This window comes from Doryrhamphus excisus, chromosome 9, assembly GCF_030265055.1.
Source record: "Doryrhamphus excisus isolate RoL2022-K1 chromosome 9, RoL_Dexc_1.0, whole genome shotgun sequence".
Classification (NCBI taxonomy): Eukaryota; Metazoa; Chordata; class Actinopteri; order Syngnathiformes; family Syngnathidae; genus Doryrhamphus; species Doryrhamphus excisus.
In genome coordinates this window covers 2,976,632-2,991,899 of record NC_080474.1, presented here as the reverse complement: position 1 = coordinate 2,991,899, position 15,268 = coordinate 2,976,632, and the positions used below count along the sequence as shown (strand labels likewise).

Here is a 15,268-nt window from a genome sequence, read left to right as displayed (position 1 = left end):
CACTGTATTCGGGCACATGCTCCGAGCAGCTGTATGACACCCCGGAGGCCTCCAGCAAACCTTTTGCACTTTCCAGCAGGTGGCGCTGGCGTTTCAGGTGGCTGATATTATGCAATAATTGTGGAGGATTTGGTTACATCGCAGGCAGGAGAAAAAAGGTGTGCTTGATTTGCTCACCAACACAGTACAGGTGATCTTGGTGATTATGGGTTATGGGAGCTATCATTAATGTTTTCGGATTTATTTCACTTGGCGCGATAATTATCGTGTACGCCGAATTGTAACATCAATTTGAAGAAATTAACAATGAAAAAACATTTTTTATTTAACTGTGTCACAAAACATTGCAGGTGCATTTTAATAATAAATAATACTACATTTTATTTGTATAACGCTTTTCAAAATACTCAAAGACACTTTACAGAAAAATGGAGTTGAATAAAACAAGTAAAAGATACGTTAAAATACAACATTTTCAAACATTTATCAATTGACATTAACATTATTGTTAAAATAAACAACTAATGTTATGATAATATATAGTAATAATATTAATAATGTAATATTAATAATGCAGTATTTGCTCTAATATGTCATCTTTCACTGTTGTAAAGTTGAGAAATAGGGGTTTGTCTTTTCTCACAGACTATTGCTATTATCTGTCAAACGTTTGCAGCATTTCTTGAAATGCTGGCTTTTCAACTGTATCTAAGAGCAGCATTTTTTGTAGTTTTTTTTCCACGATAGGAAAAGGAGCTTGGGTGGGTGTGTTTGAGCATTATTAATATTTCCGGGGGGGGCATTTGTCATCTTTTTCCCTCCTAAAGTCTACCACATTACCTTGCATTGCTCCTCACAAAGCTCCACCCTTACTATGCGTTTATGCTAAGCACTGTATGACTGACAAGAGGTCTCACTCCTCCGAGGATTTATTGTTACAACAGCATAATTCCGTCATATGGACTTGATAATTATCGTACGCACCAAGATTGTACGATTTTGCGTCACTGCGGATGAAGCGGAGGAGCTGCTCCACGGGAGCAGCCCGTGGAATCTACCTCCCTCCTGGCCGGGTGACGTTGCATGTTCTATTTGCAGACGGAGGCTGCGGGGAGTGTAACACTGACCCACATGACCTGTGGCCTAGAAAAGCAACTCTTTGCTCATTTGCCGCGGCCTCTTTCGAGCCGCAGCACAAACTCTTGCTCTTGTCTTTTCTTGCCAAATGATTTGCATCCTTTTTTTATTCACGGCTTTGACTTGTTGTCAATGTATTCGCCGCTGCCGAGTCTCAAGTGGGGGAAAAAAACGGGAAGTCGGGCAGGCGAAAACTGCTTTACTTTCAGGCCTTGTGTCTGCAGGCCACACGTCTGCAGTCATCTGTCACTGGTTTACATACGTGCCATGACACTTCCTCTCTCTGTGGGAAGCCTTTGTCACCACTTGGCCGCCAGCAGAGGCTGACTGGGTGCCGGATGGGTCTCCCCCAGGTACCTCCAGGGAGCCACATTAGGCCTAACTGACAGTCTGACAGCACAAACACACACACACACTCTTCATGCCTGGCCCGATCACTGGCTCCTCTAACAGCACATCAACTGGCACCGTCCCAAGGCATGGCACGCTTTGCATAAAGCAAAAGCACCACATTTTCTTTTTTTTTTTTTTTTACTTCTCCTTTTTCACCCCTCCAGCCTCTTTGTGCCGTATGTACGTTTTCAAATGAATAATGGAAGCAACAGAGCTGACCACTCTTGGGATCCATGGAAAAGATGTGCACAAACAGCAGCTAAATGAAATGCTATTCTTCTCTTGTGTGTGGAGACTTACCGCTCAACATCGTGTTTAAAAATGCATCCAATCAATCAATCGTACTTTAAAAGGTCCCATGATTCATCAACGTTGCTTAAATATCCTATATTCTTTGGAATTATATTCCACATTCTTCCATGTTTTGAAAGTGAAGGGTTTAGCCTGATTTATGTTATTCTTCATCGTGTGCTTAGTGGTTAAAAGACATGATGTAAACAATCTGTTGAGCGGCAACTTTGGCCTCATTCTTGTCTGTTTCTTTTCTGTGCACCAACGGATAAGCATCCTATTTCAACATACAGTATGTTTGGGGTGTACTTTCAAGCCAAACATTTGTAAAGGTGTTCCTTGACAGCAGTCATCACTGAAATGATCACTGCAAAGAACACAACTCCAAGTGGGCATCATTTGGAAAAAGGAAAAAAACTTCCAGTATGACCGGGATTCTATGAACATCCAGCAGCAACACAACATTTTGCCATGACTGCTATTTGGATGAAAAATCTACTGAAGCAGGTCCACATTTAGCTGAATCTAATCATCGCCATACTGCCTTTTATTGCAAATGCTGAAGGAGGATGTCAATGTCAAGCTAGCAGGAGGGTTTGGAGGGAACTATAACATATGTAATACAATAAACAAGCACATAATATAATCCAATCCTATTTTATTGAAATACAAACCCTGGTTTTTGCAAAATGGCTGATGACGACCAAAATGGTCGAATTGATGTTCATTTGGGAATATGGGTCTCAAGACGTTTTTGTGATTTTTTTTTTACGGATATATATAAAGGAGTCCCAAACACTCCTGAAATATAACATTTCTCACTAGGCCTGATGTGCTTGCAAATTTTGGTGAGTTTTCATGCATGTTACCACCCTCTAAAATGCAGTTCAATTGGTAGAACAATAATAATAATAGTAATCATACCAGCTGCATGGCGCATGTGTCCTTATAATAATAATAATAATAATATAATATAATATAATATAATATAATATAATATAATATAATATAATATAATATAATATAATATAATATAATATAATATAATATAATATAATATAATATAATATATTAATTCATTCACTTTCTACTGCTTTTTCCTCACGAGGGTTACGGGGGTGCTGGAGCCTACCCCAGCTGTCTTCGGGCGAGAGGCAGGGTACACCCTGGACTGGTCGCCAGCCAATCACAGGGCACATATAGACAAACAACCATTCACACTCACATTCATAATATAATATAATATAATATAATATAATATAATATAATATAATATAATATAATATAATATAATATAATATAATATAATATAATATAATATAATATAATATAATATAATATAATATAATATAATATAATATAATATAATATAATATAATATAATATAATATACACAATAAGCAACACGAGAGCTTGGCAATGATCATCATCAGCACGGTTGACATAATACGGGAGCGGAAGAGAGCGAGCACGCGGGCGTGGGGGCCATCCAGTCTAACGGCTATTTTGCACCGAGCAAGTCACCGTGAGTCCCAAAGGTGATTTCCTGTTAATGAACACAAAAGAAGCTTCAGCCTCTTAAATGGAGCACTTTTCAAAACACTCTGTTTTTCAAACGAAGCTCATTCCAGGTGGAGTGGAAGAGTTAGGGAGTAAGGGCAACAATAACAATGATACCAATGATACTAATAGCAAAGATGATTGAAAGATATCAAGTATATCAGTCCTGCTAGCAGGCTTCTACCTCCTGATGATAAGCTGGACAGCAACAGCAGTGCTGGCTGCTGCGCCGGTGTCACCATGTCACTGCAGATACCCGCTGCCGGGCTGCAGCCTTTAAAAGTACACCACAGCACCCCACCCCCACCCCCTCCTTCTTTAAAAGTACACGACAGCACCCCCCCATCCCTCCTCCTTTAAAAGTACACGACAGCACATAGGAAGGAGCCTCACGCCCCCCCCCCCCCCCCCTCCATCCCTCCGCTCATCACATTCCTCGTCTCCTCTCCTCTCCACTCCGTCAGGCAGAATGCAACCCCCCCCCCCCAGCCCCCCTGCCCCCCTGCCCTTCCATCCTTGGCACCCCAGACTCCCCCCTACCAGCGTCTGGCATTAAGCCAACCCAGCGTCAGGTGATCTGCTCGGCGTACGGTGGATGAATGGTTAAAGACCTCCGTGGCTGCCGTCTTTTACAGAGACGTGGAAACACGCAGATTTCATCATTATTGACAAATCGCCATCGACCTATTGGCAGCAATTTATATTTATTTACATTAAAATCTACGCCTGCACATTTACACTTACACAGCCTGCTCTCATTTAACACCGTTTCCGTCATGCTTTTGCAGCAACAACAAGTTATATATATAAAAATATACTCTGTGTGTGTATGTGTGTGTGTGTGTGTGTGTGGATATATTTTGTCATTTTTTTCCACATGTTAATTGTTTTCTGTGAAATAGTTTAGCCAATTTTAGTTTTCACTTCTGTGATGGTAAACCTGAAAATGATTTATTACTCGTCTTAAAAATCAACCATAAACACGTCTTTGTTAGGCAGTAACACAACACAATGAAATCCTCAAGTGTGTGTATTAGTATATGTATATAACTGTACACACACACACTCAAATATGTATGTATATTTATATATATATACAGTCACCTCTGTTTAGTTCTGTATGTAAGAATGTACATACAAGGTTTGTGTGTGTATATATAGAATTACTATATTTGTTTGTTTCTTATTTTGCATGTATATTTTATTTCCTTTTTATTTTACTACAAGCCTGTAGAACTATTATACTGTATTATAATAAGAACTATTCTTATTGTGATAGATAGCTATAGATGTATAGACATAGATGTGTAGATATAGATACATAGAGATATGTAGATTGTATATATGCAGATGCATATCATATTTGGCTGCTACATCAGCATATAATATGTTCTTCTAAAATCCCAGAAGTATAGTTGAATCTGTAACTATTTATTTGATTTAAAAAAAACAAGTGAAAAACCACAAAACTGACTACAAATCATGAGGGCAGTGATCATTACTTACATATGACGCCATGAGGAAGGAGTAGGGTTTAAAACGTAAAATATGAGTGGACCCGAACCCTAATCTTAACCCTATAATCTCCTAGCCGTGAAACATGAGTGGAACCTAACCGTAATCCGAACCTTAATCCCTAATCTCCTAACGGTGAAACATGAGTTAAACCTAATTCTGACCCTAACTTTGAAATGTCCTAATTCTAATCCTAAACCTAATACCTACCTAATCTCCTAACCATTAAATATGAGTGGACCCTAATTCTTATCCTAACCTTAACTATGAAATGAGTGAACCCTAATCCTAATCCCTAATCCCTAACTGTGAAATATGAGTGAACCCTAATCCTAACCCTAATCCCTAAACATGAAATATGAGTGGACCCTAATCCTAACCTTAATCCCTAAACATTAAATATGAGTGGACGCTAATTCTAACCCTAATCCCTAACTGTTAAATATGAGTGAACCCTAATCCCTAACCATGAAATATGAGTGGACCCTAATTCTAATTCTAATCCCTAACTGTGAAATATAAATGGACCCTAATCCTAACCGTGAAATATGAGTGGACCCTAATTCTAATCCTAACCCTAACTGTGAAATGAGTGGACCCTAATCCTAACCCTAATCCCTAACTGTTAAATATGAGTGAACCCTAACCCTAATCCCTAACCATAAAATATGAGTGGACCCTAATTCTAATTATAAATGGACCCTAATCCTAACCCTAATCCCTAACCGTGAAATATGAGTGGACCCTAATTCTAATTATAAATGGACCCTAATCCTAACCCTAATCCCTAACTGTGAAATATGAGTCGACACTAACCCTAATCCCTAACCATGAAATATGAGCGGACCCTAATTCTAATCCTAACCCTACCTGTGAAATGAGTGGACCCTAATCCTAATCCCTAATATCCTAACTGTGAAATATGAGTGGACCCCAATCCCAGCCGAACCCAAAGCGGTGTTAATCCCACGCCGTCAGATGGATTCCCAGCACCTTTGCAGCCAAAGCTCCACGTTTGAGCTCCCGTTGGCAGAGCGCGAGCAAAGCCGGGAGGTATCGCTGTCAGGGCTCGGGCTTGCTGAAGAGTTGCAAACAGGCGCTACGAGGAGCGGCATATAATGAAGCTGACAATGCTGGTGAAATAGTGATGTAATAGCCGCCGCCGCACGGGCTTCTCACGCGCCGGCCTCCGTCGGCGGATTAGTCGGACGGCGCATTGTGGAAAGACGGCAGGAATTTCAATACGGCCAAATATTGAGTTTTCTCTTCTGCACTTGTGAAAGGCCGAGCGCATTCTCCCCGACACAAAACTCCCCGACAGCACGCCATAATGAAACACCTTGGAAGAAGGACAGAGGAGGAGAGAGGAAGAACGCCTCTCCTCACCAAGGTTACTCAATGATAAGCAACTCAGCCGCACAATGATGGCTAAAAGAGCCATTATCAAAAGTCACGCAAGTGCAGGCTACGGTAGCCAGTGTAAATAACTTGGACAAAGACTTGCACCTTGTTTAGAAGTGCGTCTTTAGAATGTGTTCAAACGTTTAGACGTCATCCAATTCCATTTTATATGTCAGGTTTAGGAGAAAACACCTCAACCTCAACCTTCTTACGACTTGTTGGTCATGAATAGACGTCATGTAAATAGCGCAACAAAAGCTATAAAGAACATGATTTAGGAAGGGGGGGGGGGGTGCGTATGATAATTACAGCGACACATTTATGAATGCACATGAATCGCCTACCCGTCCAGATTAAAAGCCTGCGTGCTAAACCTAGTTCGGTACACCTGGGGATGCTCTATTCCGGACAAATCCCACCAGGCCTCCCAACCCCCTCCTCATCTCCAGTCAAGGAGACCAAATGAAGCGCCAATTGGGGCAATAAAGCAGCCCCCCCCCCTGTGTGTGAACTACAAGCATGTTTCTCTTATGTGGATGAAAAGCATCATGGCAGGCAAGAAGATCATGCAACGTGCGCTGCAGAGATTAGCTGCACATAAAAACAAATAGAAGCAGACAGAAAGGGAACAAGACATTCTCTGCACCCTCAAGGTGCTTCTACGGGGGGGAGGGGGCGCTTGGGGGGGGGGGGGGGGGTGACAAGCACAAAGAGAAATACACACACACACTATCAATGACAGCTTAGCAGGCAGGCCAAATAAAAAGAGATAATATATTGTACATAAAGATATCATATAAATATAAAATATCATATAAAGTCCCGCCTATTTTCTCATAAATGTTCATTTTAGCAAATCTTACAGCAGTAAAATATTAAAGACGAGAAAACACCGTAAGAAGTTGCACATTCATTGTTGGAAATGTTTGTATTCCAGGGAAACCTTTCTTGCAGAGCATGTAGCAACATCTGGAACCTTCTACAACATGTGGAACCTTCTACAACATCTGGAAGGCCTAGCAGCTCCCCCTTCAAGTGTTGTTTCCAGCTAACACATACCCGCAAATAATGTACAACTTGACTCAAAAGACAAATAAAAAGTGTTGTGCACTCTGTGCGTATGCTAGCGGCCCCGCCTCCACCCATCAAGACAAAGAGACTGTATACGGACAAAAGGGTTCACTCCGATCATGCATGTTGTTCTACGAAACGAGGTGCGGAAAGCAATGCACAGAGTGACACACGTCCAAATGACACACACCACCGGATATTTCCTTTCTGAACGAGAAATCGTTCAGTAACGGTTCGAAACCCCTATAACCCATCCCAACAATGGATTTACTTTTACTTTTTTTGCATGAGAGGCAAATAGAGGCGACGACAACGCCACTAATGGATTGACTTCAAGAAGTGAAAGAGCGTGGAGGAGTGTAGCGTGCGCAAGGTTACGCAATGTAGGAACTTTTTAATGCATGACGCGTGCACATGCAGGCTTTAGTTCCAAATGTGAATTATGGTGCTGTTTGTGCTGTTATAGATGTTTAGATATTTTTCAGCAGACACATCAGCAAATATACATTTTCTAGTCGAGAACTGGCCAAAAGGTGGAAACACACTTTTTTTCCTGGTGAAAGACAGGATTCTAACCTTTCGTTTGGTAGATCCATGTTGCTAGAGCCCTAGAGCCAATATTCTGTGTGCCTTGGAAGATGAGTCCCAATAGATTGAATGAGTTCTTTATGAATTATGAAGAGCATCCAAGCAGCCATCCTTCAAGACATACATGCAGAGTCATGCTTCTTTTTACACTTGCATGACAGCTGAGGAAGTGAACGGGTTTTCCTGTGAGTGGAAGCAGGTGTTAGGAGGGAACATGCATCATTTTGAGGGCATGTTTGTCCAAGCGAGCGGGAGGTGCATGGAGAGCTTTGTGTTCCACATGAGAGCTTCCGGTGTGCAACGCAACGCCGCTTCCACCAAAGCATGCATTAGCCATCCTTACTAAAGACTCCTCTTGCCGGACTCTAACACGGAGTGCCGTGTGAGAAGATACGCTGTCACTCAGGAGACAAAGGCAGACAGTTGCATGTGTGGAAATGAGATGGTGGGAGGGGAAAGGGGGCAGGGGGAGGACGAGAGGATGTCAAGGATTCATGGTCCTTCATCTTCGCAGTAGAGCAAACACATCCCTCGGTGTAGCGGCAGACAGCTGCCTCCACTTTCTAACGCGGCCCAACTTTAGATCACTGCGAGGATTGTCAGAGATAACATGGCGAGCGGCCACCGGGGGGACGACGGCGCCGTTGTCGGCACCAGGTGGAAACCGGCACGAGCAGACAGGCGGGAATATATTTCTATAGAGTCACGCTCCCACCGGGGATGCCTCTTCTTCTTCTTCTTCTAGGAAAACCAGACACGACGGCGTTTAACATCTTCAAGACAACAACGCCGCACTGATCTCGCGTCCAAACATCAACATCCAAAACACACACGCACGGCCCCCGTTAGTGCACGTATGTGCACATGTCATCTCCACCCCGCCGGCCCACGCGGCCCATCAAGCTGGTGCGACATCTCACCAGACTCAAACTGCATGGTGGTCACCATGCGCATGCCCGCATCGCTTTATTTCCTCCGTAGAACAACGGCATGAATGGAGTGAGGTCTTCTGTCAATCATACGCTATTTTTGTCTTATATGTCACCATATGTTGAGTTTTTTTTACACTCTTAGAATTCATGTTAACATTTTTCGTGACAGCCCTACCATCCGCGTCCCCCCCCCCCCCCCCCCCCATGCCCCCCCATCACCCAAAATGTATATTTGCACTACTCTCTCAATCCTCGGACTGTTGTTTTCAACATCTGTCCATGGTTGAAAAGCAGCCTCTGGACTAATTGGGGGCATTTGCAGCAATAAATGGCAACAACACAACCCCCCCCCCCCCCCAGCACCCCCTTCGCTGGTGGTGTTACTACTATGTGCTGTGAGTCACGGGGGCCAATCACGTCCCGTGATAAAGATGACATATGAAGTATACATACACAATCTACTGCCATCCTAAACCAAGTCATACTGTTAAAGTATTAGTAAACATATATTACATGAATACATTTTCTGTACAGTACCTTGGATGGTACATGCTGTACCTAATGATGTGACCGAGGAGTGCATCATTTCTACACCCGTGTATCGCCGTAATTAGTACTTTTACATTTGTGTACTTTTACATTGTACACAGCGTAGCTAATGTTGCAGGAGTGTACAACATGGACGCATATTAGTACACCGCCATGTGTATTTTTTACTAGGGTGTTTGTATACTGGAATGATACTATGGAGATAGTATTGCAATAATACTTGTACTTTTGCGAGACGGAGCAGGTGTACTTCACCTTCCTGTGAAGATGTTTTTATAGCGTATTTCTAAAGTAGCTAAACATCCTAAATAAAAACATGTCTCCGCGTGAAGGAGGGAGGGAATATTCATGGATTTCAGGGAAGTTTGTGCATAAAAAATAGCAAATAAGCCGCTCTGCGAGACAAAGAAAAGGAAAGAAGTACTTTAAATACAGTATATATATTTCAAATAAGGTTCAATCAAAAACGAAATGTAAAGCAAATCTGGGGAAGGCGTTTTTTTAAAATTGTACTTCACTGCCTTTTTAACATCACGGCCAATAGCCTCTTGGCTAGTACTGCCTTTTTTACTGCTGTACTAGCTTGTGTTTTATGGCATGGCATCATCCCGATACTAAAAAATAAAAAGAGCGTGTGTGGACATCGAGCAGAAACAAGGCCGGAGCGTCTGCCATCACGTCACGTTTCACGATCCAGCAACAAACTTCCTAAATCCTCGTTTGTGACGCGGCTGCTGAGATGACCTGCGGGGGTTAAGCAAGGACCCCCCCTTCCCCCAAAACACGGCAATCTAGCATCAATGAGCTTAAATATCAGCTGGTCAATATTAGCCATAAAGCATAAAACAGTAGTAGTCTTCCGCCAATTTCACTAACATAGCATTTATATCATTTCATCATAACAATAAAATAGCAGCAATTATATTTCAAATAAAAAACAGACTTTGCGAAATTTTGCATTATTATGTCTCATTTGTAAGAGAATGTATGGAATACTGACCATTTGAGATAAATGCATATGAAGTGGTAAACACCAACATATTACAAGTAGAAAAATTGATGGATATAAATATATAAAAATATAAATATATAAATGAAGACGGAAGCCCTAGAAATTGTGCAGGCTAAATTGAAAGGCCACTTTTGTGCGGCACATTTAAACACTCCAACATAATGGATGCGCTGGGAATGTACATTTTTCACCTCATCTGCGCTCAAGCGTGGATGCTGTGTGTGTTTTGCTTTTCAAGAGGAATGAAAACATACTTCAGCTCATTGCTGATGATGCTAATTTCCTCCACGCAGGCCAAAACATGCAAATGAAATGTTTCAATGCAATGAAGTGCTTTTTGAAAAAAAAAAACAAAAACAAAAAAAATAAACACTTTGACTTTGTTTGCCAAAGCCTCCCCAACTTCTGCTGACTTTGCCTTTTTCTCTCTTTTTTTTCTGTTTGGTGTGCATGATGATTTATAAATAAAAACATATTTCACTCTTTCTGTGCTTATATACCAACAAATACTGACAAATCCTTGTAGCAGCCTGAATACTGCAAAAAAACACTTAATATTTAGCAACTTATGTATTTGGTTCAACAATATGATAATAAAACTGCAAACATGCGTGTGTCTTTAATTGGAGAGTAAGTATTTCTTTCATGGAGGCTAATTGAATGGAATATGACTTTTCATATGAATTGAAAGAAAAGGGGATCAAACTTGCACACACACACACACACACACATATGGTGATGGCATAGATATGAATATGAGATAAAGAGAAGGACCTACCATAAAAAGTGCTGCTAGTAATCATGTCTTCACGCCTGCATGGAAAAGAAGGAGGACAGAAGAAGAAGAAGAAGAAGAGGAAGAGTCAGGAATTCCAGCGCCCGGCTCGTCATTGCACTTTGAGCACACACGCAGCACCGCCGTGCGCAACTTTCACAACAATAACTGTCACACCGATGCCTGCTTGGCCAAGCACGCGCAGAGGAGGAGGAAGACGAGGAGGAGGAGAAGGAGGAGGAGGAGGATGAGGAGGAGGAGGAGGAAGGTGCTGGTGTGTTTGGAAAGACGAGAAGGAGTGTGACACTGACGACGACACGCGCGCACACATTTCTCCCGCCGCCCTTCGGAGCGACGAAGACCGCGATGCGTTGAGTTGCACTCGGCGAGATCATTGAGATCCTTTTCCCGATGCGGAAACTTTCATTTCCCCGAATCCCAAACTTGCGCTGCTTCAACTTCATTCCGCAGTCCGTCGAGGAGACACGCACACGCACGCGCAGACATGGAGAGAGAGGGGGGGAAGAAGATGACGGAGGATGAAGCTTACCTGTGTAGGTGACACAGGGGCGAGCATCGATGCAATGCGGAGGGAAAGGCGTCTTCTCGGGCTTACATGACAGGCTACCGCCGGCTCTGCTGGTTGCGGTTTCGGTCGTGGCGGTGGCGGTCGCGGTGCGGGTCGGAGAGCATTCCAAGTTGCTGGCTGGGAGCGAGACTGACCGCTGCCTCTGCCATGTTGGAATTCCAAGCCCTCGGACAGCTGCTCGGCGGACCGGAGGGGAGGCAGCGTGCCGCGCAGTGCGCATGCGCATCGCAGGAGAGAGCCACATTCAAAAGAGCGCTAATGAGCTGCGCCTCACGAGGAGAGCCAATCAGGAAGCAGCCTTTGCCCAAAAGGCTGGTGGTCCAACTGCTAAGACACACTCTACTGTAAATACTCTGCATACTCTCCTTGCACCGCTTCCTGTACGCACGTGCACCTTAGCAAAGCATTAGCTTCTATCGCTGGTATGAATGCATTATTTCATATTGTTATGGCCGTCAATGCAAATTCTAATACAAATATATTATTTTGAATTATTATTTATATCACCTATTTTCTGTATCACTGATACAACCATATGATTTATATGATTGGTATAAATGTATAATTTATATTGGATAAAATGTATTATTGGTACAAAAGGTATATATAATTTATATACATTATTTCTATTATTTTTCCTAGTTATTATTATTATTGTACAAATTATAATTTAATATTATTGGTATATAAGTGGTTGGGATGTCCGATATTAGCTTTTTTTCCAAAAAACGATATGACGATATTGTCCAACTCTCGATTCCCGATACTTATAATCATCTGTACCAATAATTATTGGACATCCTTAATAATTGGTATAATTGGTAAAGATATATTATTTAGTATTATGGATATTTTATTATTTATTTCAGATGTGAGCCAAGGAAAAGGAAAGCCAGCTTATCATGGAAGTGATAAGCTGAGCGAGAGGAGACACAGCAGCTTATATCGGCAGCTTGATGAAGGATAAAGAATGCTAATGAATTGTTAGGAGGGGGTCGTGGAGTCTGTGCGCTGTTACACAGAGATGTGGGAGGAGTAGAGGAAGTTATCGTTCCAGACTAGCCTGTCATGATATTTGAAGAAGGTACCACAAGGGCCTGCAAGACGAGCAGGAGGAGTTTTTATGAGTCTTTCGTGTCATACCTGAACCTTATAGTCGTATTTGATGTGTCCCTTATGTGTGGTGTGGACAGTGGGAGCACATTTAGCCAGCTTTTTTGACACTAAAACGACAGACTCCTCCTACTCCTTCCTAACCTGAGGACCACCTGGCCATCACGGTAATAAATAACTACATGAAAGAATCATCAATTCATAAATGAAAGCAAAAGACCGCATGAAGATGCAGAGCAAAGTCATTGCAAAAGAAATTATGCTTTTTAACGCACATGACAATACAGCATTTCAGGAAATGCTGCAAATGTTAGACAGCAGCAACTGGTTGTGAAAACACACCGACAGTGAATATTAAAGGACATATTGTGCCGTTATGATACATATATCGTTATTATAGATTATTTATGTCATTTGGTCTCCAAAGATGTTGACAATAATATTGTTTAATGTGAAGTTGCAACATTTCAAAACGCACTTGCATGTTCAATTTAAAAAAAAAACGTAATTTGTATGATTGCCCTGTAATTGTTGTATTGTTTATTTTTGTTTACGCAGCCCAACTGAGTTAACAATAACAATAATGACAGACAAGGTTATATTTGCCGCTGTGGTATGAATAGATGTATGATCTAAATGCCTTTATGGACATGCAGGATATAAACACAACATAAGAAGTCTATTGAAATCTACTTTTTTTTAAAAATAAGAATAATAATGATGTATTTTTATGTGTCTGAGATATAAAAGTGTGAAATATCTTTTTGACCGAAACATACATGTGATACTTCCGTTTAAAATAACGTCCCAGCTGCTATAATATTATGTAAAGGTTACGCAAAATCAATAAAAGCGCGTTTGCATAATAGGCCAAATGTGACTTCTGCTATTTTATGAATATTGTTGTTGATTTCCTTGCAGACGGGGACGCGGTGCTGCTGGCCGCACCTCTTCATTACGTGTCGGCGGCCTTGACAGAGGGAGGTAATCTCCTCTCCTTTGGGACGCAGTGCAGGGAGACCCTGGTTAGACACATGATATGAGCATCGCCACCAAAAGTCCCATTATGCCTTCTCATATCCATACCCTCGGCCCTGGGAGTGATGCATTGATTCAACCTCCACCACTCCCCCGGCTGCTCCCCGCTAATTCCGGCTGGATGAGGTCTTCAGAGAAAGGCGGACGCCGGCGTGGTCCGTGTTAGGCGCGAGCAATTCATCTGCTTTTTATGCACTGGGAACGTTTGCATTTGATGGCGTTTGAAAGGCGCAATGATGGCTGAAGCCAATGTCGGCACGTCTCGGCAGCCTGTGGAAATCTCAGCGTGCGTAGAGGTCACGGTGAAAAACAAGCGCGCCGCATTTCCAGGTGTAGCCGCGGCCATTGTCTGCTTCCTCTTATGGGCATGTCGAGACGCTGCCTTTGTCCTTGTGTCAGCAGGCAGGACATTGGAAATGATTTTGCTCAGCTGCCTCCCTGAACCCTTGCTACAGCACGTCAACGCACACATCACGCAGACACCCGCACATACGGCTTCAGGGATCACAGTTCATGTCCATCACACGGCGGAATCCTGCTCGGGAAAACAGAAAACTACCAGGCGCCTCTTTTGCCTCGCCATCTTTTTTCATGATTCTTATTCCGCCTGCCTCCTTTCCTACCGAGCTGAATGCATTACCGTGACTATCGTAAGAATTACAAGCATTTAGGCTGGTAATGAACCATCGAGAATTCTGTTGATTTGGTGATACAGCCGTGCCTCGTCATTAATCCCTTCCAGAAGGCATGACTCAAACCAAAACGGGCTCTAACCAAAGCAAATTATCCCATAGAAAAGCATGTAAATCCAATTCCAGAGTACCCTCAACACATTTTTTAAGACATCAATTCTCGTTTTAAATGCAGAAAATGACGCACGAATCATGACAAATGATAAAGGAGAGGAGATTATGCTTGGAGGGCAATGCCTTTTTTTCTTCTTTGAAGAAACAACGCCAAAAAAACACGACAAGGCTAACATTCCCACAGTTCGTAGATACATAAACAATACATAAACAAACCAGGATGCTAAATGCAGAATGGATTTACTGGGAAAAAAAGCCCATACAATCATCCATTAACAAAATACAGTAGTCCCTCACAACATCACTGTTTGATTATCGCTCCTTCAAAAATAAAACAAAATTAAAGGAAATTCTGTGTGTTCTTGGCCTAAATAAAGCATTTTCAAGCAGAAAAATTGCGAAAATTAAGGAAAATGCAAGCCTGGGTACATGTACTATACAGTACAGGAAGTTATTGTTCCGTATCCTTGGCACTGATTGGTTCACCCTCAGGCAGCA

The 15,268-nt window shown here is 42.2% G+C and overlaps 1 protein-coding gene across 4 annotated transcripts in view; it reads right to left on the bottom strand.

Annotated features, from left to right (window-relative positions):
• fign (fidgetin) overlaps nt 1–15,268 on the bottom strand; it is an 81,386-nt gene that overhangs the window by 23,162 nt on the left and 42,956 nt on the right. Inside the window, exons 1-2 of one of the 4 annotated variants that reach the window (XM_058081885.1) lie at nt 11,775–11,923; nt 11,228–11,262 (exon numbers count right to left, since the gene is read on the bottom strand). The exons of 2 other annotated variants lie outside the window; for them this stretch is intronic. In XM_058081885.1, coding sequence (XP_057937868.1) covers nt 11,228–11,252 — 25 coding nt within the window. In that variant the 5' untranslated portion in view covers nt 11,253–11,262; nt 11,775–11,923. Of the gene's footprint in view, nt 1–11,227; nt 11,263–11,774; nt 12,011–15,268 lie in introns of those variants that run through there. One more of the 4 variants, XM_058081888.1, reaches the window with a different exon arrangement.